This window comes from Monodon monoceros, unplaced genomic scaffold (genome assembly GCF_005190385.1).
Source record: "Monodon monoceros isolate NGI ecotype Baffin Bay Population unplaced genomic scaffold, NGI_Narwhal_1 Super_Scaffold_7, whole genome shotgun sequence".
In the NCBI taxonomy this organism is placed as follows: domain Eukaryota; kingdom Metazoa; phylum Chordata; class Mammalia; order Artiodactyla; family Monodontidae; genus Monodon; species Monodon monoceros.
This window is the reverse complement of record NW_021703784.1, coordinates 81,487,471-81,514,568: the sequence shown is the minus strand read 5'-3', so window position 1 is coordinate 81,514,568 and position 27,098 is coordinate 81,487,471. Positions and strand designations below refer to the sequence as shown.

General features: G+C 47.1%; 1 protein-coding gene across 3 annotated transcripts; it reads right to left on the bottom strand.

Moving 5' to 3' along the window:
- Positions 1-12,493: 12,493 nt before the first annotated feature.
- On the bottom strand, positions 12,494-25,863 carry RCN1 (reticulocalbin 1). Of its 3 annotated transcripts, XM_029208043.1 has the most exons (7): positions 25,296-25,625; positions 20,199-20,392; positions 19,004-19,182; positions 17,570-17,630; positions 14,576-14,775; positions 14,401-14,438; positions 12,494-14,316 (listed from the first exon to the last, which is right to left on the bottom strand). In XM_029208043.1, the coding sequence occupies exons 1-7, from the start codon at positions 25,547-25,549 to the stop codon at positions 14,079-14,081; spliced, it is 1,164 nt and encodes a 387-aa protein (XP_029063876.1). In that variant the 5' UTR covers positions 25,550-25,625; the 3' UTR covers positions 12,494-14,078. The 3 variants fall into 3 exon arrangements, with proteins under 3 accessions (XP_029063876.1, XP_029063877.1, XP_029063879.1); XM_029208044.1 differs by lacking the exon at positions 14,401-14,438 and having other exon boundaries at positions 12,498-13,677; positions 25,296-25,863; XM_029208046.1 differs by having other exon boundaries at positions 14,094-14,438.
- Between the last annotated feature and the right edge of the window lie 1,235 nt (positions 25,864-27,098).

Here is a 27,098-nt window from a genome sequence, read left to right as displayed (position 1 = left end):
TCTTGAAATGCAAACATGATCATGACTCTCTCTCCTCTTTAAACCTCCACAGCAGCTTCCCATTCTGTTAGGCTAAAATCCAATTTGTACAGGACTGGGTCCAGTCTTTCTATCCTGTCTCATCCACTACCATTCTTCTCTCCTGTTCTGTGGTCCAGCCACGGGGCCTCACTGGCCTCCCTTCAGTTCCTCAGAAGCTCTATACTCCCACCTGCCTCCATCTGGGTCAGGCTCCTTTGTTATAGCGTCTCACACAACCATGCCCATCTCCTGCAGAGCACTTCCCCTCAGTTTGTATTGATGTATTCCTCATGGTCTCTCTTTGATTAAGTGTAAGCTCTGCCAAGGAAGAGAATCCATCACTGCCGTATCACCGGCACCAAACCCAGTGATTGGTTAAGTCAGTAAAACTTAAGGTGAGGTCTAGGTTGATTTACCATTTTCTGTTGAGAAGGATTAGCTCCACAAATTGGTATGATTGCATCATTGCCACAAAGGGACCAAGCGACTTCCATTGTACCTCTTGAGTAAATTCTTGTCTGTTATGACAATGCGGCAATCATTAAATTCTGTAATCATTTACTATGCAAATTACATTGGCTCAAACTTACTCTGGCTCAACTGCTGCACCCGTCCTCTCTCCCCTTCAAAGCATCTCTCAGCTCTTCCTGGAAGGCCCTAAAGTGTAACAGTTGCCACGCCTCATCCATCCTGTCCTTTCCCTCTTGCTCTACTCACCTGATTCTCATGTCCCAGTGGACATGTTCTCGAAACCACTTGAAGGAACAACAGAGTGGCCTTGTCAGTAGTCCCCCTGTGAGATCACCATATCCACACCCCAGTTGGCTACCAGGGTTTTGACACAAGGGGTCTTCCCCACATAAAGGAAATGTTTGGCCCAAAGACAAATGTAAGGTTCTACCGCTAGAGACCAAAACAGTTCAAAAAGCTTAAAAAACAAAAATAACAACGAAAATCTTTAAGTTGCCCAAATCAGCCCAGACGTATGAGATATGCATTGCCTTATTTAATTGTCACAAAAATCCTATCATGTCTGTGCTACTGTCTTCATTTTAGAGCTGAGAAAAACTGAGGCTCTAGGATGTTGAGTGACTCACTGAAGTCCAACAGCATCGGGGCCATGATTCAAACCCAGGTCTAATGACTTTAGCTCTTAACCAGTATTTTATATTGCAGGCCAAGGTCAACAGAAATGGCATGGGGACTTGCATACAATTAACTTCAATTAGCCCTTGTAGACCAAAATCATTCTGTAAAGGCAATATCCAAAGAGGCTTGACTGAAGATAAATTTTTTTTTTTTGGTGGTACGCGGGCCTCTCACTGTTGTGGCCTCTCCCGTTGCGGAGCACAGGCTCCGGACGCGCAGGCTCAGCGGCCATGGCTCACGGGCCCAGCCGCTCCGCGGCATGTGGGATCTTCCCGGACCGGGGCACGAACCCGTGTCCCCTGCATCGGCAGGCGGACTGTCAACCACTGCGCCACCAGGGAAGCCCAATAAATTATTTATATAAAGATACACAGGGTATATTCCTAAGTGTTAGTTTCATCATCTTAATCTTTTAACTTTATACATGCTCACATTTAAGGCATTTTCTCCCCAGGTCTGTACTTCTAAATGTTTATGTATTTCTCCTTGTAACCGCATAACCTCCTAACACCACCCAGGCAGGGGCCTCCTGTGCAGACTCTCAAGGCCTGAGTTTCCCTTCAGCTGCTCATGTGATGCTCCCTGAGGACTCAGCACAGTCATGGGGTCATGCCGCCCAGCTTGGGCTTATTCTAGTTTCAGGTAGTGTGGGGATGGATTTCCTGCCAGAATCCTGCCTTGGCATGCCATGTAACTGACCACAAGCCATGGCCCATCGTATGCTATTTATAGCAAGTGACAAAAATAGCCTTACCCCTCTGAAAGGTGTATTTGTGCCATATGCCCCCTGGCCTCCTACCATCTGACAGGCACCTCTCTCCAGACCTCAGAATGCAACAGGACTGTCTCCTCACACTGACCCAGAGGCACTGTGTCCCTCTTGTGTGCACGCCTCCTGCTCCAGAGGCAGCCAGGGGTGGGGAGGCACCAAGGCAGGGCCTCAGCCCTGGGGTCAAGGCAGAACATAGTAACAGACCCAAGGAAGGAGCTTGGGGAGTGGGAGTAAGATAAGACCAAACCCAGTTGTTGGAGTTGGGTACAAAATCAGGGTGAGATCATGAACACTGCAGATCTGATTCTGAGTTGTGAATGCCCCAGAGACCCACTGATCTCCAAGCCTGGGCTGGGCCTGAGTTTGGGGATGGGGAGGTTAATGGAAAGGGCTGGAGTGACCAGCAGAGTGTGGACAGACCCTGCCCCTCTCTAGCCGCGTGCAGGTGAGCAACTTACTTCATCTCTCTGGGCTGTTTCCTTATCTGAGAGGGTAGACCCAGAGGAACAACTCCTATGCTAGGTGTGTGCATCAGAATTACCTGGGACCTTGTTAAAATCAGGGTGCCTGGGGCCCTCCTTGTACATTGATTCAGAGGGTCTGGGAGGATCCTGGGCATCTGGACATTTTGCAGGTTCCCCAGGAGATTCTGATCCGCACACCAGTGTTGGAGAGCCCCTGTACGAAGTGAGCCCCAAGGGGTCTTCCAGCTCAAACGTCCCTTTATGCTAAAGTTTACTGAACCAGGTGTAAGAAAGCATAGAAGATAGGCATTCACCTCACTTAATTACTAGGCAGCATTAGAATCAGACACTATCGGTCGCTTGTTGCGTCCTGAGAAATATCAGTTGGGAGCTTATTCAAAGCCAGCTTTTTGCGTGTTAGGCTGAAACTCTGGGCTTGATTTCACCCTCTTCTATAATCCTCTTTTAGGCCATCCCTCCCTGTCCCCTGGTTTAATTATGAGGGGTCACAAACTGGGGACCAGAAAGACAAATCCAGGCAGGCCACACATGAGCTTTACTTAGTCTGACCAGTGTTAAAGAAACAAAATTCAACTGAGTAAATTTGAAGATCTAATTGGCTTTATTCATCCCATCTAGTTAAATAGAAGGGTGCTCTGAGGAGTTGTACAAAGTGAAAGGTTTTTATAGGTGAAAGGAGGGTGGGTCAGGAAGGTATTAGCAGGAGAAAAGAAAGGGGTGTTTCAGGCCAGACTGTCTTCTTTGGGGGGAGGGGAATGGCAGGGGCCTTTATCAGGCAGATAACTTTGTTCCCATAGATTGTTTCAGATTGACCGTTTCAAAGGTCGCGTTTCTAGGAGGGATTGAAACTGCAATTAAGTCTTGGTTTGCTGTCTGAGGGGGCAAGTGACTCCATTTGGGGCTTGCCCTTTCTTTTCCATGCCAGTATTTTTTTATAAGTCTGAATTTGTGCGGGGTCAGACTGGGCATTTGCTTTCCAGCTCCCCCTGGCCCTGCCACACCAAGTGTGTTACACCAGTGGCTTCAGCTCTTCGCCCTCACTGCCTAGACCCTGACGTTAGATCTGAGCTCAACTCCTGTGTCTAGCTCGAATCTCTTTCTGAGCAGTAGCCCCAGAGATCCAGATGCCTCTTGATAGATAATCTAGTTTGTGTACTTAACAGAAGGCCTCGCATGTAGTACAGGGCTAAATAAATCTTAGCTAGGGGTGTTATTATCCCTACTGTGCACCTCTTCTTAGGGTCTCACAGGCACCTCAGCTCAACCTGTTCAAAGCAGCACTCATCACTTTCCTCACCTTCACCCCAAGCTTCTTCTCTCCGTTTCCTCTTTCCACAAATGATCTCATCATTAAGTCATCTAGACTGTGTGGCCCTGGGCTCTTTGGTCTCCTTCATTCTGATTCATCATCACAGCTTATGAAAAATCTCTCTTGATTCCATCTAGTTTTCTCCATCTCTGCTGTCACCATTCTAGTCCCAGAGACCATCATTTCTGCCAGAACTATGTAGTTACCTAATTATTCTCCTGCACACATTATTGTTTCCATCTAACCCATTGTTCAGTTTGAAGCCACAGTTTTGTTAGGGGAACCACTGACTGAAACTGCCTGTCCTGGCCAGGCACTATAGTAACCACTTGCATGAGTCGTCTTACAACAGGAGGTCAACAACCAAATGGAAGAATTTGGGAAAGGTCAATAGGAGAGAGGAGACTCCAGTCCATATGTCCTGCCAACCTCCCAGAATCCTGCTCGCTGGAATCCATCTTGGCTGAGTGATGTGCACGCCACCAGGAAGCACCCTGAGTCAGAGTGCTTTGCCAGAGACAACCTGGAAACTAACCCCATCACCATAGAACCTGAGACTGCGAGCCACGTGGCAGAGCAGTTCTCCTGAGTTCCCTTATACTACTGCTCTCCACCTTGGGGGCCCCTTTCCAATAAAGTCTCTTGCTTTGTCAGCACGTGTGTCTCCTCGGACAATTAATTTCCAAGTGTTAGATAAGAGACCACTCTTGGGGCCTGGAAGGGGTCCCCTTTCCTGCAACAGTTTTACTAAATAAATTTGATCTTGCCTCTCCCCTGCCTGCAGTGGCTTCCCAGGGCCCCAGGATAAAACCCAAATTCCTTACCAAGACCCTCCCCAGTCTGGCTCCTGCTTCCTCCCCAACCTCCCCCGGCAGTCTGCATTCCAGCCATCTGGGATTTGTGTTGTCTCTTGGATTGGCACAGCGAAGAGCTAAATCAGACTCCACCTTGGATCTGTTTCTTTGACTTTAACCTTTGCTTTAAAATATATATATATATATATATTTATTTATTTATTGGCTGCGTTGGGTCTTTGTTGCTGTGCATGGGCTTTCTCTGGTTGTGGCGAGCGGGGGCTAATCTTCGTTGCGGTGCGCAGGCTTCTAATTGTGGTGGCTTCTCTTGTTGCAGAGCACAGGCTCTAGGCACACGGGCTCTAGGCGCACGGGCTTCAGTAATTGTGGCTCGCGGTCTCTAGAGCGCAGGCTCAGTAGTTGTGGCGCACCGGCTTAGTTGCTCCGCAGCATGTGGGGTATTTCCAGGCCGGGGCTCGAACCCGTGTCCCCTGCATTGGCAGGTGGATTCTTAACCACTGCGCCTCCAGGGAAGTCCAAGAAAATGTAATTCTTAAAGTCACAGGAACACTTAAAGAAGATGCAGTTCCTTCACTGGACTAAAATGTAGATTTTGGCTTTACCTAGTAAGCCAGAATGAAGGAGAAAATGTGAACTTTGTCTGTAGAGACCCTGAGGTTTGGGCCTAGACCACCACTTACTGCATGCATGCCTTTGGAAAATTTATTCAGCCTCCCTGCTTTACTTTCTTTCTTGTAAAATGGGGAAAATGAGACCTACCTTGCAGGATGGTTTTGAAGACTGAATACAAAATGTAAAGGATCCAGCACAGCCCTGGTGACCAGGTGCTCATCGATGGCATTGTTTAAAAGTCCTCCTGCATTTTAATTATTTAAAGGTCTCGTGGCCTGGCTCAGAGTTACAGGGAGCTCAGGACATACTGTACTCCCGGTGGGAAGAGGCACTATGTCTTTACTGTCAGTGCCTTAAGAGAATGAGGAAAAGCTGGCAGAGCACTAGGAAAGCAATTGCAGCAAAGAAGCATGGGAAATGAAAATGGGAGAATTTGGTTCTCACTGGATCTCGGAGTCGCACTGAAGAGCAGGGATTTCTTTTCCTGTTCCCTTTTCCTTCTCACTTGCTCAGGAGGGAGGCTTCTCAGGGAGGACAGCCAGGGGCAGGATCCCAACGGGCAGAAGAAGGAGCCTTGCTTCTCCAGTCTGCTTCTCTCTCCAGTGCTTTAATGAAATTCATATTCAGACATTTAAAAAAAAAAAATAACACTGGGGCTTCCCTGGTGGCGCAGTGGTTGAGAGTCCGCCTGCCAATGTAGGGGACACGGGTTAGTGCCCCGGTCCGGGAAGATCCCACATGCCGCGGAGGCTGCGTGTCCGGAGCCTGTGCTCCGCAACAGGAGAGGCCACAAGAGTGAGAGGCCCGCGTACCGCAAAAACAACAACAACAACAACAAAAACACTTTGTTTTTTTAATTTCAAAGGCAAATCATATTCATTCTGGAAAATTCATAGAGGCAAAAAGAAGGAAAAAATTATCCAAAATTCTACTGCTAGATAACTACTGAAACCATTTGGGAGGCTATCCTTTCAAAGTTTTTTCTAAGCAATAAGGACGTAAACCAGTATATTCTTATAATAACAAACGAGATAGAATGGTACACACTGTTCCGTAATGTGATCTTTTTCACTGGACAGATCTCCATGTCAGTAAATGAATGTATCTAATGTCATGATGGGTGACATCAGTGGATGCTCAGGTAGCCAGCCACAGGCACCCATGGTGCCCTCCCTGGATGGAGACTTGTAGCTTGTTTCTGTGAACCATGGTTCAGTGAGCAGCTTTATAGGCGAACTTAGTACAACCCACAATTGTTTCCTTAGAGTGAATTCTCACATTCAGTCTTAACTTTCTCAAAAAAAAAAGGAAGACAATAAGACAATGTGATTAAAATTTTTAAATCACAAGGGGGCCTCTTTGGAGCGGAGGGAAGAAACTGTAACTCAGCATACGATGTTTTATTTCCGATTCTGCTCAACCTCCACGTTTATCTCAAGCACAGCCTTATTTCTTGTCAACAAACTTCAGAAACAAGACAAAGTCCTTGTCCTTAAAGAGATTACAATCTAGTAGCCGATATAAGAGACACAATAATTCTCTTTCATTTACACAAAAGTACCTGATTTTTTACCATGAGAAGCGAGGACAAGATGGATGCAATAATAATAATAGCCAATGTTTAATGAGAACTTACCGTATCTGTGAACTGTTAGTATATTGAATGTTATATAATGTATACACAATGTATATACAATGGTATAACAAATGTTACACAATGTTATACAATGTATAACAACTGTTAGTATATTAAATGTATACAATATATACAATGTTATATACAGAATAAGCATTGTGATGTAACTTTCCAGATATTGCGGCCTGAAAACGGGCTTGCTGATGTCCCCCATGGTGGGGTTCATAGTGACCAATCAGTGCACCTTCCACTCACCGGTCGGCTTTCCTCAGATCGCAGTGGCTGTGTTGGTCATGGAGAAAGTTGGTCATTCCAGCGTGCATTACCGCCTTGCTCTGTTTACCGCCAAGCCCACCAAGGAGCCACCTTCCGTCGATCTCCGGCACCTCGGTGATGGCTTTTTCTTTGGCCACCCCAAGCTGGCGCAGTTTGCCGCTTTGGCCTGTACCACTGGGTCTTCAGTCCATGTCTTTGTGAATCCAGCCATCAGCAAGCCGGTGGGCCTTCCTGAAGACTTCCGGCGGGGCTTCCTGTGGCTGATGAGCCCGGCTCCAGTGTGAAGGTTTGTATGGGAATCGCGCCTGCCAGAAAATAAAGTGTAGATGATCCTCTAAACAATTTTTTTTTAAAATTAAGTATAGTTGATTTACAATGTTGTGTTAGTTTTAGGCGTACAGCAAAGTGATTCAGTTATACATATTTTTTCAGATTATTTTCCATTTAGGTTAGTACAAGATATTGAATATAATTCCTGGTGCTATACAGTAAATCCTTGTCGCTTATCTATTTTACGTAGAGTAGTTTGTATCTGTTAATCCTATACTCCTAATTTATCCCTACCCCCTCCCTTTCCCCTTTGGTAACCAAAAGTTTGTCTTCTATGTCTTTGAGTCTGTTTCTGTGTTGTATACAGATTCATTTGTATTATTTTTTAGATTCCACTATTAAGTGATACCAAATAATATTTGTCTTTCTCTGTCTGCCTTACTTCGCTAAGTATAATATTCTCTAGGTCCATCCATGTTGCTGCAAATGGCAATATTTCATTCTCCAGATGGTTTCTTTTTATTCCTTAGCATGTCTTTTCACCCTTAGGAGAGGGTATTTTTTACCCTTTATGAGAGTCACCTAGCTCCACCGATCAAGCATCTCCTTGCGTCAGGCCTGGGCAAAGTGCTTCACACTCAGGGCCTCACTGAGCCCCCCACAACCACCCAGCCGGGCTGGTGCTGCTCTTGCCTCCTTTTACAGAAGAGGAAAAGGAGGCTTGCAGAGTGCAAGTAATTGGCCTAAAGTCGTTCAGCTAATGAGTGGGTCTGACTCTCAAGTCACCTGGGCGTGCTCTCTACGGGCATCTTTCTTTATCTCAAATATCTTAGCAGCACAGCCACATACTTGCTGTGGCTTAGGACCGCTAATCTGATGTGAGTCATTAAATGTCCTCAGCTTCTTACACTTAATAACCATGTGAACTCTTTTATTTTTAAGTTGTGAACCTTAAAAAAAACACAAAACTTTCATATACTTAAAACAACAAACACCTTTGACAATTTTCTGATAAATCCACAACCTCCATCAGTCACTAATGCCACACGTGGAAATCTAAAATGAACCACAAATAAACAAAATCTTTGATGCTGAAATACGTAAGGACCTTATTTTGGTGTAATAATAAAAATGGTTACCATTTCCTGAGCACTGACCACACAAAATGCTTTATGTTTGTTACCTTAATTCATCCTATTTCTCTTCTACAAGGTAAGAGTTATTGGGGCCATTTTTCAGATGAGAACATCTGGAGTCGGCGAAGGTGTTCTAGTCCAACCTCTGCCTCAGTCCTGAGAAAGGGAAAAGCACAGGCTTAATTTCTCTGGGCCTCAGTTTCCTCCTCTGAAAATATAACCTTTCCCAGCTGGGTCTCTGAATGTTTTTGAATGTGCAGAGAGTCTTTGATCTGCTTTTGAATTACATTCCAAATCCCCACCACATATAACTAGTTTTGGAATACCCTGACCGTGACAAAAACAACATTAAAAGCTATTCCTGGGCTTCCGTGGTGACGCAGTGATTAAGAATCCGCCTGCCAATGCAGGGCACACGGGTTTGAGCCCTGGTCCAGGAAGATCCCACATGCCACGGAGCAACTAAGCCCGTGCACCGCAACTACTGAGCCTGCGCTCTAGAGCCCGCGAGCCACAACTACTGAAGCCCGTGCGCCTAGAGCCCGTGTGCCTAGAGCCCGTGTGCCTAGAGCCCGTGTGCCTAGAGCCTGTGCTCCACAACAAGAGAAGCCACCACAATGAGAAGCCTGAGCACTACAATGAAGAGTAACCCCCGTTCTCCGCAACTAGAGAAAAGCCCACACATAGCAACGAAGACCCAACACAGCCAAAAATAAATAAAATAAATTTATAAAAAATAAAAAGCTATTCCTTTGTCATTTAATCCATTCAGTTTCACCCAATAATAGATCAGTTTTCAGGTTTTAAAGCACTTCACACAAGAATTCTAAATCTTGGCAAGACCACTAACCAGCAGCCTGGTGTTGGCAGGCATTGATCTATCTGACCTCTGGCATTTGACCACCTGAGGAAGGTCATCAGGGAAAACTCAGTCCTTGCAGTTCTTGCATGTGCATTACTTACCTTACCTTTATAACTACCTCAAATCCAGTTTGGGTGTTTCCCCAGACCCAGACCCTGGAACTGACCAGAACTGAGACTGCAGATGGGTTTTTGGACACAGCTCCAAGTTCATGTAAATCTCGTGAGTTTAAGTGCTGATGACACAATCTTCCCACTGCTCAAAATTTTAAAACTTGAATGTGAGCCAAAGTGGTGGGTGTTATGACACTCATTGGTTTTTAGTGGTAAGTTCTAGAGCTATGAACTTGTTTTAAGAATACAGAAAGAGAGACTTCCCTGACCGTCCAGCGGTTGAGACTTTGCCTTCCAATGTGGGAGGTGCGGGTTTGATCCCTGGCCCGGGAGCTAAGATCCCACATGTCTCGGGGCCCAAAAACCAAAACATAAAACAGAAGCAATATTGTAACAAATTCAATAAAGACTTTAAAAATTGTCTACATCAAAAAAAAAATCTTAAAAAAAAGAATACAGAAAGAATAATAATAAAAAAAATACAGAGAGAGCCAAATCTTTAGTTGCGTGTACTTGGAGGAAGCTAGATTTTACTACAAAGGTGGCAAAATAAATCTAGACTTTTTAAAAATCCAGTCAGCCATTCACCACTTTACGCCATACGATGTTTTTGCTGAGCTGCTAACAAGTAGGCATGTAGCTGTTGTTTGCTGGGCACTTCTGAGCAGATATGACTCCTGCATTTGCTAACAAGGAACAAGTACAGTAGTAATCCAAGCGGGTAAAGAAAACCTTCAGGTGTGCAGATTTTCTAACTACATCTTTGTTACACTCGAATTCGTTGAAAAATCTACAGTAAGGGACAAGAGGTACAAAATATGTGTTCATGTTTTGCTTGGACAGATTTTGGCTCCTAGCAATTAATGCTTTCAATCACATTAAGCATATAAATAATGCTTTGTGACATAACAGTATTTCCCATTACAGATCGAGTTTGTAGCATTTGTTCATAATCAGACTTGAAATGTTACCTAGAAACAAAATATGTTTTCCTTGAAACAGTCAGACCCTATTAGAAATCTAAGGCTTTACAAATCACCATGTTAACAGCTATGTCCCCTAGCTAAGGTTTTCTTTCCTTAAATAGTGTTAAATTCAGCCCCAGAAGCACTAGTCTCTTTGAGGGTTCTCTTCTTATGTGCACTGACTTGAAAGGAAAAACTTAGTGCTCAAAATATATCTAATGTCTTACTATGTATAACTTAATAAACTAACCAGTATTCCCTTTTGGGGGAAAAATAACGTTAGCACCTTTTAAAAGTGTTATGCTTGGGCTTCCCTGGTGGCGCAGTGGTTGAGAGTCCGCCTGCCGATGCAGGGGACACGGGTTCGTGCCCCGGTCCGGGAAGATCCCACATGCCGCGGAGCAGCTGGGCCCGTGAGCCACAGCCGCTGAGCCTGCACGTCCAGAGCCTGTGCTCCGCAACGGGAGAGGCCACAACAGTGAGAGGCCCGTGTACCGCAAAAAAAAAAAAAAAGTGTTATGCTTATAATTGGGTTATATTATTTTCTCATTTTTTAAAAGACAGGTTCTCATTGCTTGAAAAAAATGTGTCAGCCTATTTAAGAGGAGTTATTTATATAAGAGGAGTTATTCTCATTTCCTGACCACATCTACTGTGGGTGAGCAAAGAAATAAAGTGAACATAGATTCAGAGATTTGGAGCAGTAAAATTTAGTGTTAAACTGCAGAGATTTTGGAGCAAGGAACACCTGGATTTGAGTTCTGGTCCTGCCATATAATCACTCTGGAATCTTGGGCAAATTACTTTTCGTTCAGCAAATGTTAGCTATTTTGTAAAATTTTTTTGTAGTATCCCCCCAGGAGTATTCTCTTTGATTAAAGCTACAACCTCTCATTCATTCAGCAAATAATTACAGAGTAGTTATTGTAGGTTAGGCTCTACAGTTCTAGGTCCTGGGAAGCAGCAGTAAATCAAACAAATCAGGCTCTTATTGTCACAGAGCTTATGTACTAGCTCGGAGAAGATGGACAACATACAAACAAGATAGTGTCAAATGGTACATTTGGTTGAATGGTGGCACCCCCAAAAGATATGTCTACCTCCTAACTCCTGGAACCTGTGAATGTGAGCTTACTTGGAAAAATGGCTATTTGCAGATGTAATTTAGGATCTAGGATTAGATCACCCTTGATTATCCAGGTGGGCCCTAAAGCCAATACAAGTGTCCTTATAAGAGACACACAGCAGACAGACACAGAGAGAGGAAGAAAAGGCCGTAAGATGGAGGCAGAGTGGAGTAATGCAGCCACAGCCAAGGAACGCCTGGAGCCAGCAGAAGCAGGAAGAAGCAAGGAAGGAAGGATTCTCCCCTAGAGCATTCAGGAGCCCAGTCCTGCCAACACCTTGATTTCAGACTCCAGCCTGCCCTGTGAGTTTCTGTTGTTGAAAGCCACCCTCTTTTGTGGTAATTTGTATGGTAGCCCTAGGAGACAAATATAAATGGCAATAGGTACATACCAAGGAGAAAATAAGACAGGGAAATGAGACGGGGACTCAAATGGGACTGCTACAAATAATGGAGTCGGGAAGGTCCTGCTGAGGAAGTATGTTTTGAGTTACCCCAGTATGTGTGAGATGGGGGTTCCAGATCAGAAGGATAGCAAGTGCAAAGGGCCCAACCTGGAAATGAACTTGGTGTGTTTGAGGACCAGAAAGTCAGTGGGGCTGCTATGGGAGGTGAAAGGGAGTGGGGCTGATGAATTGGGAAGGGACCAGTTGCTATAGGGCCTCCTAGGCCTTGATAAGAAGTCCAGATTTTCCTCCAACTGAAACCTGTCTCTGAAAGGTCTTACCATTAAAATGACCTGCACGTTCTCTAATTAGCATAGAGAAGTATATATGTATTAAATAAGTAAATATGAATATGTTCTGAACATTCTAATAGTTGGATTTTTAAAATGCAAAACTTTTATAATCTTACTCATGTCATCTCATCCCACTGTTAAATTCTCTATCAACAGTGAATAATGTCACAAATGGTACATATGAAGTCAAACACCACAGGACACAGTAGAAAATCCTCAGAGGGATCCTTTATTTCATTCACTTTCTCCTTATAAGGTGGAAGTCCAACCTGTAAAAGTTATTTCTTCCAGTTCAGCCAGTGGCTTGGAACCTGCTTTGTCAATTACATGGTGTAAGTGGTCCCAGGGCAGGTCCAAGGGTTGTTTGTGGATTCACCAGGACTGGATGAGATGGGTTCCAGAGCTCCACTAAGCAGGCTTTCCTAGGACCCTACTCCCTATTCCTATCAGAGATCAGCAAGGAAATGGATTGGATTTCTATTCACTTTTTCAAAGATCAGATCTGCTTCATTTACATGTCAAGAAAAATTTCTCAAGTATGATAAAGTGTTTACCATTTTCCTGTAGTTCTTCAAATGCCTGACATTCATCTTTTCTCCCTACTTTTAAAATTCCTTTCTTTTTCACATAACCTTTCTTAACTGCTTCTTATTGTAAAAAACAAAGACAAAACAAAAAACAAAGATGGGTGGATCTGTTGCGCACATTAGCAGGTCCATATAGAAGAATGCACAGAGATTTATATGCCACTTACAGTAACAGCTCAGAGTACAAAGTCAAGAAGAAGAATTTGAAATATCAGCCTTGCTCTGAAAGAAGCCTGTGTAGGATGAGATACCACTGAAGCTTAATCAGAATTTTCCCTCACCAGTTATTTAACAGTGGCAAATGTAAAAACTCTGCAGTTAAAATACATAGCAGTCACTCCCTATACTGCCCTCTCCCCGCTCACCCAACTTCTGAATAATAGGGCTTTTTCAAATTTTATTCCCCTTCAGTTCAAATTTCATGGAAAAAGCTAAAAAGTCATGTTTTAGCAATGTATCCCCACAGAGCATTGTAATTTACCAAGATTTTAATGTGTTTGGACAGAAACCTTACTCAAAGATCAGTGATGACTATTTTCCAGCAAATATTGAGTAAAAAATAATTTTAACCCCAATCTGAGGTGATAAACTTGCTTTTGGGGGGGACACAACTGCTGTAAATGAGATAATTGTAGCAATTATCCAGGACAATAAAAGAAAGCCTATGACAGTCTGTCATATTATGGTGAATGTGCATCAAAGCTCATCATGGTTTTTGGTGAGATCTTCCCCATAATTAGTAGCCTGACTTCCAACAAACATGTTCCAGTTGTCCAAGACCTCCTCTTTAGTGAGCTTTTCATCCTGCAGGAGAGAGAAAAGAGCTCTGTCACAGAAACTCTGGTCACTCGGAGTCATCACAGCATGAAGCTCATGGTATTTCATTGATCTGCAACATTTAAAATATTACATTTCATAATAAGCTACTAGGTACCTCCTTCATCTACCATCACTGCCCTGCAAAACCCCAAACTGGAACAGCCTCCTGCTACAAAAGCTGTGCTAAAATATATCAGAGAAGTCCTCAAGGAATTGAGGAGCCGGAGTCCAGTTATGTCTACACACAGTGCTGGCATTCCCAAGACAGGCCCCAAAGAATTCTACTTCCCTTTTATGGCTTGACTGCAAAACTTGACTGTCTCCCGAGAACTTGCAGCTGTGATCAAAATGGGAAGAGGCAGGACTTCTTTCTAAATCTTCTTTATTTATTTATTTATTTGGATACCGACCAAGAGGTATTGGCTCGGAGCCAGCACGGTGAGCTGGCCTGAGGATGCCGAGACTTTAGTGTGATGGGCTTCCTTCTGCCTCACATGCTGCAGATGTCTGAAGAGTGTCTGCTGACTGAATGAATGGATGAACAAGCTTGTCCTAGGGCAACACAGGGCACACCTCTCAAATCCATGCCTGCCCACAGCCAACAAAGTGACCGGTTCTGCGATCCTAGTAGATGGCAGTGAACGTTAAGTGTGACCCACAGCAGACTCTCCAGGAACAGGAACGAACGTCTGGGCCTAATGAGCTCACCGTGGGTTATCACGGTGTTGGCTGAAGTTCACAGGTCTCTGATGTAGGGCAGGAATGAGAGAAGTCAATAAGGACACGGCCACATGGGCCAAGGCAAACATCAAAGAAGCAAACAGAACCAATCTTATGTAAACTGTCTCCCTTCAAGGAATGATTCCAGAGGATGCTGAAATACCTTATTTTTGTCCGACTCATACACCAGGTGCCTGGCCTCAGCCTGTGCGTGGTCATAGTCTTGTGGGAGGATCCAGTGGCGGATCTCATCTTTGTCCAGCTTCCCGTCCTTGTTCAGATCTCGGAATTCATTGAACTGCTCCCGTTCTGACAGCACCCAGTCTGGCTCAGGGCCATTCTCCTCGTGGGAAAACATATCAGCTGGAAGGAAAGGCTGTTCTTGGTTATAAAGACAAGTGGGAAGGTAAGTCCAAGAAAACCTGACCTCTAGCAATCTAGAGACCTAACCAGACACCTGGGGGCAGTCTCTTGGGTAAATAATGCAATGATTTATCCACTATGAAGGCCACTTAGTGGGCGAGAAAGAACTGTGCTTGGGAGCCAGAAGATGAATCCTGGCTTTTGACTTAGTTCAGTGCCTCGTCTGTAAAGTGGAGACAGTAACTTATTACTCAGAAGGTTATTATGAAGGTCAAATGTGAAAGCCCTCTACAACCCAGCCTGGAACTATACAGGTGAAAACTAATAACAATGACCAATAACAGCACTTTCTATGGTCCAGATGCTGTGTAAAGCACATACTTTTTTAAATTTGATTTTTCATTACAATCCTATGAAGTTAGGTGTCGTTATTCCCACTTTATAGATGAAAACACCGAGGCACAGCCTTAACCCAAGGACCCACAGCTAGTATGAGAATGTAGTAGGCTACACAGGAACATGGGCACGCTGCTTCCAACCCATTGTCTTAACCACTGTGTTTACTACAATTGTTGTTTATATCATTTCCAGGGGGCTTTCACATATATTTTATTTCATCCTTATAGCAATTTTATTAAGATAGATAAATACCCTCATTTTAGAAAATGGCAGGGAAAGGAAAAAGAAGGCAAAGTTTATCCATTGTTTGCTAAGCTACTAGATCTTCTTGGAAAAGAGATACCCTGAGGGCAATTTCTCTTTTGATGGAAACAGCTTGGAAATGTCAGATGGTAGAGACAGTAGGTAGTGAACGAAGGAAAAAGAGAGGCAAGACCCTGCGTTCAACTACAAGTAGACCCACACCATCCTGGAAACATGGGTGCTGTGTCTTCCCGTTTTACAGATAAGGAAACAGGCTTATACTGAGTGATTACACGACTCCCACAGGGTCTCAAAGCTAGTAAGCGGAGAAGCCAGGACTCTTAATTCCAGTGTTCTTCCCACTACGCTACATCACCACCGGTTTCCACTTGTCTCTGCCTGCCGAGAAGGCTCCTCCATAAATTGAAGTCACTTGCTAGACAAGTCTGGACATCCGGTCTCTCTGACTCCAAGTCACTCAGAATTCAGTTTTCAAGAACAATGAGCCTACCTCCCTCTCTGCCAGTGTAAAGAATGGAATGTTTCTTTTAGACAAAGCCGCTCAAAGAGTTTGCCCCTGACTTTGCACCCTTTCAATGCAGATCAGGAGGAGGGTGGGGAGAGCACCTAGTTTTAATCAAAAGTGCTACATCGTTTTAATCAGTCAGCCTTCCCTGTCAGTCTAATTCCGCCACCACTGTCAAGGTGTCCGGGGATCTGAACCTTCCCGCACACGCACGTGTACCAGGCCTGAGGCAGGCTCTGCTGCTTGCACTGATGACGGGGCTGTCAGCATTGGTTATTCTACAAAGAAAGGTAGTGCCACCGAGGTGGCTTTAATTACTGTGGAGAGAGCTGCCCATCTGTTACCACAGACAGAGGGGGACAACGTTTGGTTCTTCAGATCAAATATAATTCCAAACGATTAGAAGAAACTTTGCTCTTCATTCAGAAGGCACTTATTCTTCTGTATGGGGTGGCAAAGTAGTACAACCACACACCAGAGACTGATGGCAACACGGGCTCTTCTTTTACGTTGAAAGGTAATTAACTGCCTCTGTTAAATACCTGCACAACGGGCTTCCCTGGTGGCGCAGCGGTTGGGAGTCCGCCTGCCGATGCAGGGGACACGGGTTCGTGCCCCGGTCGGGGAAGATCCCACATGCCGCGGAGCGGCTGGGCCCGTGAGCCATGGCCGCTGAGCCTGCGCGTCCGGAGCCTGTGCTCCGCAACGGGAGAGGCCACAGCGGTGAGAGGCCCGCGTACCACAAAAAAAAAAAAATCTGCACAAAAATTATATCCATCGCATCCTTCAAATGATTTTCCAGCTTTTACTTTACTGAGACTTGGGAAAAGAAGAGCTATCACGAGAAGGTGGCCGGCAGCTGGGGCCACGTGCCAAAGCACTGTAGTAGCAGCCGCAGAGGATCAAATGGAAATATCCCTGCCGCCTTCTCTAGTCCTTCATGCTGGGAGGGCTCCTGGGCGGTGTCTGACCCGGGGCACTAATTGGAGCCTCATTCAGCCAGGGCTCAGTTACCTGCAAACACACTTCTTGATGTTGCTTAAGTGGAGCCCTTCAGAACAAAAAACTAGGAACAGTACTCCCAATGAAAGACCAAAAACCAGAGGCGTAAGACGGCTATATTATGGGGCAATCGTGCACTTTGTAAAAGGATTTACCTAAGAAGGAATGCCTTTCTGCAGAGAACTCGGGCATGTAAACAGTTCTGTTGACCACAGCTCCGTCCACCCAGTTTCTAGGCCCCGCTGGCTAACAGTCTGTTGTAAAGTCTGTCCCCTGAGACTGTCCGCTCTAGCTTCACTGTACATCTCTGGGATCTCCAGTCCCATTTCGCAAAGGTAGAACTACACGGAGTGATGAAGGGCACCTCTCAGAGCCGAGGGATCAACTGCTGGCCAGCCCTGGGGTGCAGCCAGCCTTTTGGGCTCTGCTCCACTAAGAATGCCTCCCTGAATCTGCACCGCTAGGGCTGGTGTGACAAGCCCCTCTCACTGGGAAGTCACAGGAGTGACACCTACAGACTTACAGCTGCTGCTGAAAGAGTCATCTGAGGAAAGTAGCCAGACATGTGGGTGGAGGACGCTGCCCAGTTGGGACACTGGAGCAAGACTCCAGGCCAGCACTTACCAATATACTCATCCTGATCTACAAAGCCATCCCCATTCTTGTCGATGTCCTCCAGAGTCTCCTAGGAAGCAAAGGGGGGAGGGGGATTTTAAAAGCAGCACCCTCTCTGCAACTGAAAATGTACCTACAAGCCCAGAGGCACTCTAATTATATCAGGAAGCCCCGCCAGGTCAACCGTCTCCACCCTCCGGCCAGATCATCTCTGTGTACTGGGAGGAACCCAGCCTGAGAACCACTGGACTAAAATGATCACAAAGACAGATTCCAGTGCTGACTGGACCCTGAACACCGAGTTGGTGTCAGAAAAATATGGAACTATTTTGGGCAATTAGAAACTAAAAGTATATCTGACTTCCGAATGTATTATGTTGTGTATTTAGTATCCATACATTTGACTTCTTAACTAGGTTTTCTGCTAATTAAATGAGTCTACTGTCCATGTCACAGAAACTCAAAGGCATCCTGGAGAAAATGGCTAACCTGAGAACAGAGCCAATCAGAAGCCCATAATCCACTTCCCCATCTTCACCGTCTTGTGTCAGATTAGCTATCATTAAGTAGGTGTTGGGTGGTAAAAAGGAATGATTCTTAAAGCCACTGCCCAGTCCCTGGGGTCACTGTGGTCATAAGGATGAAGCATGAGGCAAGAGTGAGCCCATCCACGACTGGGTCCAGAGCTGGTTGTCTCCCAGCATCAAAACAATTGGAACTGCCTTGGGATATCGGCCCTGAAAACAGGTGATGGCATTTATGTTACTGTCGTGGAAAATGAAGACAGGTGGGACCCAACAAGACACTGGAAAGCAAATATACTCCAAGGGGAGCATCCTTTCCAAGCATGGTCCGACTTTGAGTTTCTGTATGATTTAACAGTACAATGCATTCCATTTCTGAGTCTTTTTGTTTTTCCCTCAGATAGGACAGAGAGCTCGTTGCTCACTAAGCACATTTGTTCTTTCTGGGCACACATCTAGACTGCATTCCCCTGCCTTGTTATGTGTGGCAGGAGCCCTCGGGACAGTGAAGGCAGGCCATGCCTCCTCCTCGGTCCTTCTCTTCTTCTATCTACCAGCTGGTAGTGGCCAGGATGACCTCAAAGCCACAGGATGGTGGAGGACAAGATGGAAGTAGACTGGGAGCCTGACAACACTGGAGAAGAACTGCCCAGGAGATCCACCTGACCGGGACCATCTGCCGGGACTGGATATAACCTTTGATTGTGTTAAATGGCTGGGATTGGGGGCTACTTGCTACGGCAGCTACCCTGCCCTGACTGATCTCCTGGGTACACAGGTATTCCGGTGTATTCCACTTCAGGGTCCTTGTCCCATCCCCTTCAGGCTGAAGAACTTTCTCACTTTGCAGGAAGGGACAAGGTTTCCGTGCAGCTTTCGTCCTGGTCTTTTGCCAGCGCAGGCTCTTTCTATATCTTACCAAAACCACAATTTCCTTCATATGCTCAAACTCCTCAGGGTGCAGAAAGGCGGTGAACTCCTCCCGGGTGGCTGTCTGGTCACCATCGAGGTCTGCAGCCTTGAACCTTCTCTCGTCACGTGGCAGCATTTTTTTAAAGGTGTGATGATCTGAAGTATCATGAAACTCTGTGGGGTTTCCTGGAGGATGTACACAGAAACGTGAAAACCGGGCGCTTAAGGCGTTTTCTCCCACATCACTCCTCCTTCACGCCAAATGGTACATAGAAGACAAAAGGTCCTGACCTATCGAGTTCTTCGAAACATTTTATTTCAGAATGCCTCTAGTGTCTGTCCCTCCATACCACCATACAGTCCATGCCCTAAAGACTTGTTAGGGGCATTACAGCAAGCGGTGAAAAGCATAGGCTTGAGACCATATTAATGCCATACTTCTCTCTGCAGAACCCTTTCATTATATTCTTTGATCCAGAACATACAGAGGCTCCCTAGTACCCAGGACATCTATTCTAAATGTCCCTTCGACTCTTTTCAAGACCTCTCTTAATCTGGCTGGCAGTGTATGTGTCTTTGGTTCTCCTCAGGCCTGTCCCCTCTCGGCTCTGCCAGGCACCTAGCGGGTCTGCACCCAGTGCTGGGCACACACCCCCTCCATCATTCCTCCAAAACAAGCATGACTTATGTCCAAACCCTGCCCCTCCAGGGCATTGCTGAATGCATTGCTGCACCTTTGCCCCTCCAGCTGACCCACCTTCCCCACCCATCTATATCTCTCCAGATACAAATCCATTCTTTAAGGCCCAGTTCCCAAGCCACCCTCCACCAGGAAGCCTTCCTGGACTGTTCCAGCTTACTTGGTCCTTGCTACCTGAAACTCAGCAGCATTCTGAAACTGTAACATAAAACATGCTTCCTCTCTGCTTTGTTCTCTGGGTGTACCTCTGAGACTGTAAGCTCAGGTTAGGGAGCAGTTTATTTTTTATTAGACCCTTGCCCCCTTCCACCTACAAGTTCACTCACAGTAAGCAACTTGGTGTATTCTTAGTAAGCAGAGCAGGATGTTACACAAGCAGTTTTTACTTAGGAGGTTGAGATGTCTCCCCAAAGGGGGTAGATATGATGAGACAGTATAGTTTCCCACAAGAAGCTTGTTACACAGGCCCCAGCTGTGTAATTGCTCTTGCAGCACCTCTTACCTAGGTAGTAACCGTAGGTGGCTTGTTTGTATTCTTCCCAGGAAATTTTATCGTCTTTGTCCCGATCATAATCCTTCCAGACTTTGGCGACATTATCGTAGATGTACCTTTTCTGCACCCGTTTGATCCAGGTTTTCAGCTCCTCGGTGGTGACAAAGCCATCCCCATCACTGTCAATTCGATCGACAATCTTCCTGTAGTTAAAAAAAAAACCCACAAGGCTATTGTCAAGGCTTGTGTGATCCTGCTCCAGAAAGAGATCAAACACCTGCAGAATCTAAGATGCATAAATGCTAAAATAAAATCAATGATCCGACGGTGCTGGAAAGGATCTTGAAGTTTATCTTTTCCAAGGATGATATGCCTTCCCCACAACCACCCAATGCCAATGGCAGACATTACTAGTGGATCAGGCCCTTCTGTCCTGATAAAAACCCTTGATGTGGCCTCAGAATCCTTCTCAACACAGTGCTCTGCAGAAACTGAGTGAGTTGATTTGTAAGATGAAACCTAGAAGTCTTCCCTGATATAGTCTAACTCCCTCATTTTAGAGCAATGAGGGAGTATTTGGTACCACTGTGGTAAGAATCCATGTCCTCTGGCTCTAAGCCCAATGAAAAAGATGGAAGATTCTAACTAAACCAACCAAAAAATAAGTGGATTTTTTTTGTTTTTTTTAATCTCACCACTTTGGATTCAAAGACTTGAAACTTAAAGCAGGAGGAGACCAGATCTTGGACAAAGCAGAAAATGCCAGGGATGAGGGGCTTCCCTGGTGGTGCAGTGGTTAAGAATCCACCTGCCAATGCAGGGGACACGGGTTCGAGCCGTGGTCCGGGAAGATCCCACATGCCGCGGAGCAACTAAGCCCGTGTGTCACAACTACTGAGCCTGCACTCTAGAGCCCGCGAGCCACAACTACTGAGCCTTCGCGCCTAGAGCCCGTGCCCTGCGACAAGAGAAGCCACTGCAATGAGAAACCTGTGCACCGCAACGAACAGTAGCCCCTGCTCACCGCAACTAGGGAAAGCCCGCGCGCAGCAACGAAGACCCAACACAGCCAAAAAAAAAAAAAAAACCAGTCAGGGATGAAAGAGCCTTGACATTTATTCAAGAAACTTGACCAGCTAAGCAGCTGCAGGGGCCTCAACCCCTCGCTCTTAGGGTGAAGACCCCTATGCCCACTGGCATCTCCTGCTCCACAGCTGGCCCAGGTTCCAGCAATTCCCCACTGGACTTCACTAAGGCACCCCAAACCCCTGTCCAGAGCAAACTTCAGGCTGGGAACTCAACAGTGTCCATCTCTAGGCCAAAAGGCCCCAAGCTAGGGATGCCATCCCTGAAGGAAACTTCAAAGACACCTGCAAGCTATTTCCAATGTTTAAGGAAGTTTTACCCTAGTAGTCCATTTACCTGGGATGATGTCATACAGGCTAATTAGGGATTTGTTTCTTTGCTTTGGGCTGGAATTATATCCTTCTTACTGTGAACAGAAGTTCAAATCGGCAGTTACTCTTTGATCAATTAGAAATGGAAATGAATTCATTAGCACTTAAATCTCCATCTCCTATCCGAACCTGGGTAGCCCAAGCTCCTGTTTCTCGGGAAGGTGTGAACTTTACTAACAGCTTTGACTTGTCCCTTCATTTGCAATTTTAACAGGTCTCAAGACCAAAAGACTAAACCTCAAGTATCTTCCTTCCAGGAAATCACAGCTAGACACAGCAGAATTCTTTCAACACAGTGCAGTGTTCAGCCTACCTACTGTGCTCCAGACTCTGCTCCAGTCCTGGGGACACAGTGGTGGCATGCCCATCGTTATCCAAAGCCAACTGAGAGGCAGAATCTCAAACCAGCAAAGACCAAACGACATCAGACAGTATACAACCTGTTTTTCTGGAAAGGACAGCATCTAATCTATGCCAAAGAAATATCCAGGACATAGCTCAGCCTGACACGTAGTGGGCGCTCAATAAATATCTGTTGGAAGCATATATAATCTTAACCTCTCCCTTTAAAAATATCAAACATGAGCTCTAGGGATAGGAGGCTATGATGTAAATAAACCAAATGCTATAATCAGAACACCTGGACCCTAGTCCTGTGTGATCCTGGGCAACTGACTTGACTCTCTGAGTCTCAGTTTCCCCATCTGTAAATGGAACACCTACTTTACAAGGAATGTTGTGAGGAGTAGAGGAGAGAATGTGTGCCTTTCCTCACTAAGGATGACAATCCCCTCCACAGGAGGATGGAGAACTCAACAAACAGGTAACAGGTAATGGAAGTAAGCAAAGCATCCTGGGAGCCCGGGGATCCCCTGACAGCTGCCAATAAGGCTGCCCAGCTCTGCTCCAGACAATGACTGCCTCATGGAAAAATGGGCCATGGGTGTCAAGAGAAGCCGGAAATCGGGGGCTGTATGGGAAATCGCTTTGATGTTAAACGTTGGCAAGTAATTTACATTTTTTTCTCAGACTGCGTAGCACATTTGTGACTGCATGAAGCCTCTGGGTCCCCACTTTTTTTTTTTTTTTTGTCTTCAGGGGCCTTAGAGCTGTCATGTTTTCAGAATCTATGGGCAGATGGTGGTGACAAAGCTGCCTGGATCCAGTCATGCTCCTGCCTCTGCAGTCCGGACTTGGAGGGGACTGTTGCACCAGGAGCTGTGGACAGAGAAATGGCTTCTTACGCTCTGCCAGTCCCATACCGCACCCATCATTTCCAATGCTCCAGCCTCCTCTGCATTTAGCCCAGATTTACCTTATAGGTGAGCGGTGTGTCCACTACCCATCCAGTGGCTCAAGGCCAGAAAACGGATGCCACCCTTGACTGCCCCCTCCTCTCCCCCACCCACCCTGACACTGAGCCAAAAGCAAGCGCTGTCAGTCCCACCTCCAACGTGGCTCTGCGTTTACCCTCTCCCGCCGTGCCTGACTTAGGCGCGCACGGCCACCCTGTGCCCCTGGTCTTGCCATCCGTGCCTCAGTTATGTTCTCTGCCCTACTGTCAGTCCAACTTTCCTAATGAATTTTTGGGATGATGACATTTCTACCATGTACAGAATAACGTCTAATCTCCACCTCACAGAGGTCCTTCCTGCTCTGCCCTCGGCCTCCTCGCCACTCCCACCTCCCACTTTTCCTGCCCTGTCCCTTTACTGTCCCAACACCCCGAATCCACAAGAACAGATCTCAAAACCTGTATAAGCAGGCTGTTCTCTCTTCAGATGCCTTTCCCTGCTTATACTCCTGGTAACCTCTGAGTCGTGCCACAAGCTCTGGTCAGGTGACTTCCCAAACCCCCAAGTTACTTTCTCCAACCCGAAGCCTTAGGGAGCTCCTTTTCTCCGAGATGCGGCCATTGTGGCTTACATGCCACCATCACAGCAATTATGCGTAGCACCTGCTTGAACCTCTCCCCTCCGCATATGATTATAAGTACTCTATGGCCTAGAACGTAAGGTTTTATTTTTGTAGTTGTCAGGTACCTAACACGGTACCTGGAATACAGTAGCCATTCAAATGTTAGTTGCGTGAATAAATGGATGCAGATTGACATATATACACTATTATGTATAAAATATATAACTTATAAGAACCTGCTGTATAAAAAATAAATAAAATTAAATTTAAAAAAAATGAATGCAGCTAAGGTGTTCATACAAGGGTCAAATGCAGACCAACTCCATTACCACTTGCTCATCACCACTTGCTCTCTTACTCATCATGATGAAGGCATTGAACTGGAAGCCTTACGACTGCAAAGTGGAGTTCCCTACTCCAATCCCTCAAACCTCTCCTCCTCCTCCCTGGTGACAAACGGCTGCCACCCGGTGCCCCAGAATAAATCAGCTTCCAAGTGCCTCAAGGCAATACAATGGACTGAACTCATCAATGGCTCCCTTTGTTAAAGCCCAAACTGGAAGAGAAAGTACTTCTCTGCAAAATAAAAGGTGACTGTTGGGAGGTGACTTTGAAGCTCAAAGATGTTTTTATCAGAGCAGGCAGATGGTGCACCTACACAATAGGTATAATTTAGCCTCATATTCTAACCAACCACATTGGCCTTTGGTAGCCCCCATCAGCACAAGGATGGCTGTGTTCTTTTTTTGTGCAACAGGCCAGAAAGACCCTCCACCCCCAGGAACCAGATTCCTGGAGGCCTGGTGCCCAGTAGGCAGGGCTCTTGGAACCCTCCCTAGACGGGTCTCCATCTGGGATCAGGCTGACTGCTGATTCCTCTGTGGAAGGGTTCCCAGATACCTTTGCACAAAGCTCAAGTGTCTCCCCAGGGGCCGCGGAGAGGGTGCACTGAGATGTACCCAAGTTTTGTTTCCCAGGTTTGGTTCCTGACTCAACTGCCTTCAACAGTGAAATTCACAACCTGTCACCACACCACCCTCCAGCTTTTTGCCCCCAGCTGCCAAAAGACTGGGTGCCTCTGCTGCCATCAGAAACTACTGGAAACATAAAGGAGGACCAGTTTCCATTTCCACCCCCCGTCCCCAAATGCCCCTCCCTTCTTAACAACAGGATTTTTATACCCCTTACTTCCGATATTGGGGCGATAAAGCAGAAGGCAAGAACACCCCAGTCCCGGCCCAGGGACATAGGCCAGGAATCAACCCTATCCAGCTGCCCCTTCATCTTCTACCCTTTAATGATAATTCTTGAGACCTTAGCAGTGTCTCATGCCCTCCTCTCTTGTTATGCGGGGGAAAGAGAGAAACCGGGAGGGTGGGGAAGAACTCATGTCACTAAAAGGCCACCGTGGACAAATTTTTCTTTTGTACGCTCTCTCCCCTCCCTTCTGATGCAACCCAGGGGAGGGGGCGGGCCCTGGCCGTCCTGGCTCCCGCGACCGCTGCCACGTTCTCGCCTCCCCCCGGGAAGCCACCCCGGCCCCGGCGGCGATCAGCACGCAGGGTCCCGGGGCCCGCGGGCAACTTTGCCCCAGCCCAGCCGCCGGGCCCGCCGGGTCCCCGCCCTTGGGTCCCGGCGCCCGATTTCTCTTTCGCTTTGCGGCTGGCGGTCCGCGCGGCTCCCGCGCGAGTGGCCCCGCGGGCACCTGCGGAGCCCCCGAGCGCGGCCTCACCCCAGCCTCTCCTTGCTCTCCTCCGAGGTGAGCTGGTCGAAGGTCTTGGAGTCCTCCTTGCCCAGGAAGGCCTCGTGGTCGTACTGGAAGCTCTGGTTGTCCTCGGGCGGCCGCTCGCCCAGCTCCGAGTCGGGCCGCACCACGCGCTCCTTGCGCACCGTGGGCTTGGCCCGCAGCGCCGGGGGGGCCAGCACCAGAGCCAGCAGCAGCCCCAGGGCCAGCCCCAGGTGGCAACCGCGGCCGGCGCGCGCCATCGTCGGGAGCGGAGAGCGGCCTGCCGGGAGGGACCGAGCGAGCGATGAGAGCGGCGGCTCGGGAATGCGTGCTCGAGCGAGCGCGGCGGCGGCGGCGGCTGGGCTGGGGCCAGCGCGAGGAGGGAGGGGACGGGCCGGCCCCTCGGCCAGCGCCCGCCCAGTGCCAGAGCGGAGGGGCGCGCCCCAGGCAGGGGGCAGGGGAGCGCCAGTCGGCCCTGCTCACGCGCCCATTGGCCGCCGGGCTGCGGGGGGAAGCCGGGGCCGCGGAGCCACGTCGCCCGCCCGGGTGGTGGGCGCAGGGCTCGGGTTTCGCCTCGGCCCTCCCCGCGATCTCGTCGCGAGGGGCGGGCCCAGGCGGACTGGGCTGGGGACTGGCGGGCTGGTAAGAAGACCGGGAAGTTCTTTGTCAAGCAACAGATGTTTGGGGTAAAATGCCCTCTCCCCTTTCGGTTCCATAGAACTGAACGGAGGGAGGCGCTGGCTCTCCCCAACTTCCAGCTGGGAGCCCGAATCTCAGCCCCAGACGCCGCCCCAAGAAATGCTCTTAAAACAAATTCAACCCCACTTACCCAAACTTGGAGTGTGATTAGAAACGCAAAGAGACTGGAAGGAGACCCGGGTGGGCGAGGTCTCCTAGAAACAAGGGTCGCAAACTCAAATGTGGTGGAGGGCCGAGCAGATGACGTCGAGATGACGAGGGACCATCTTAACAGAGCAGCCCTGTGCACTCCGGCTGCCAGGAGGAGTGCAGGCCCCAAGTTGGCAGATGGTCTCAAAAGAAGTCAGGATCTCGGATGTCTGCTTTCATTTCTAAAGGATGGCAACTCACTGTACAAAAGGACTACATGTCTTAAACAAATCTTGTCTGTACGTTGAATCCGGAGTAACGCTACCGCTATAGAGAAGCTCTGTAGAACTTTATGCAGTGATGAAAGCGTTCTATATCGGGGCTGTCCAATAGGGAGAGGCTAGTGAGCACACCTGACAGGTAGCTAGTGTAACTGAGGCACTGAAAATTTAACTTACATTTAAACTTAAATAGCCACGTGTGGCTAGTGGCTGTCATATTGGACAGTTCAGGTAGAGCAATGATTCTTTGTGTGTTACAGCCTTTTGAGGCTCACTGAAAGCCATGGACCCTCTTACAGAAAAATGTACATACAGCTACAGGCTTGGATGTTTGATTAAAGTGTCAGAGGATGCACGGATCTTCTGAAGCCCCACTGTGTGCCCCAGGTTATGAACCTCTAGTAATCTAAAACTGTGGTTGAAGAGGAGCCCACCCCTATAGCCCTGGGCAGCTGAACTCCTAGAGCTTCTCCTTCATCTTGCTCCGTCCCCCATCCTTGATCCTCTAGAAAAGGTCACTGGGCTGTGCTTCTTGCTCTTGCAATAAGGATAACAGGACATTATCAACAGCAGTATAGGTCCAAGTACCTGTCTTTTGAAGACTTCTTTCAGTCAATTAGTGAATAATGATTGTGTGCCTTCCATGGCCTAAACACTGGACTGGGTGTTGAGGGTACACTGGGGAACATGACAGTCATGT

Bases quoted from the DNA above. Each gene is read 5' to 3' on its own strand.
- RCN1 (XM_029208043.1), bottom strand. From the start codon at position 25,549: ATGGCGCGCGCCGGCCGCGGTTGCCACCTGGGGCTGGCCCTGGGGCTG. The intron at 20,393-25,295 runs GTGAGGCCGCGC...TTTTAACTACAG, and splicing joins GAGAGCAAGGAGAGGCTGGG to GAAGATTGTCGATCGAATTG. The intron at 14,776-17,569 runs GTAAGTGCTGGC...CTTTCCTTCCAG, and splicing joins AGATCAGGATGAGTATATTG to CTGATATGTTTTCCCACGAG.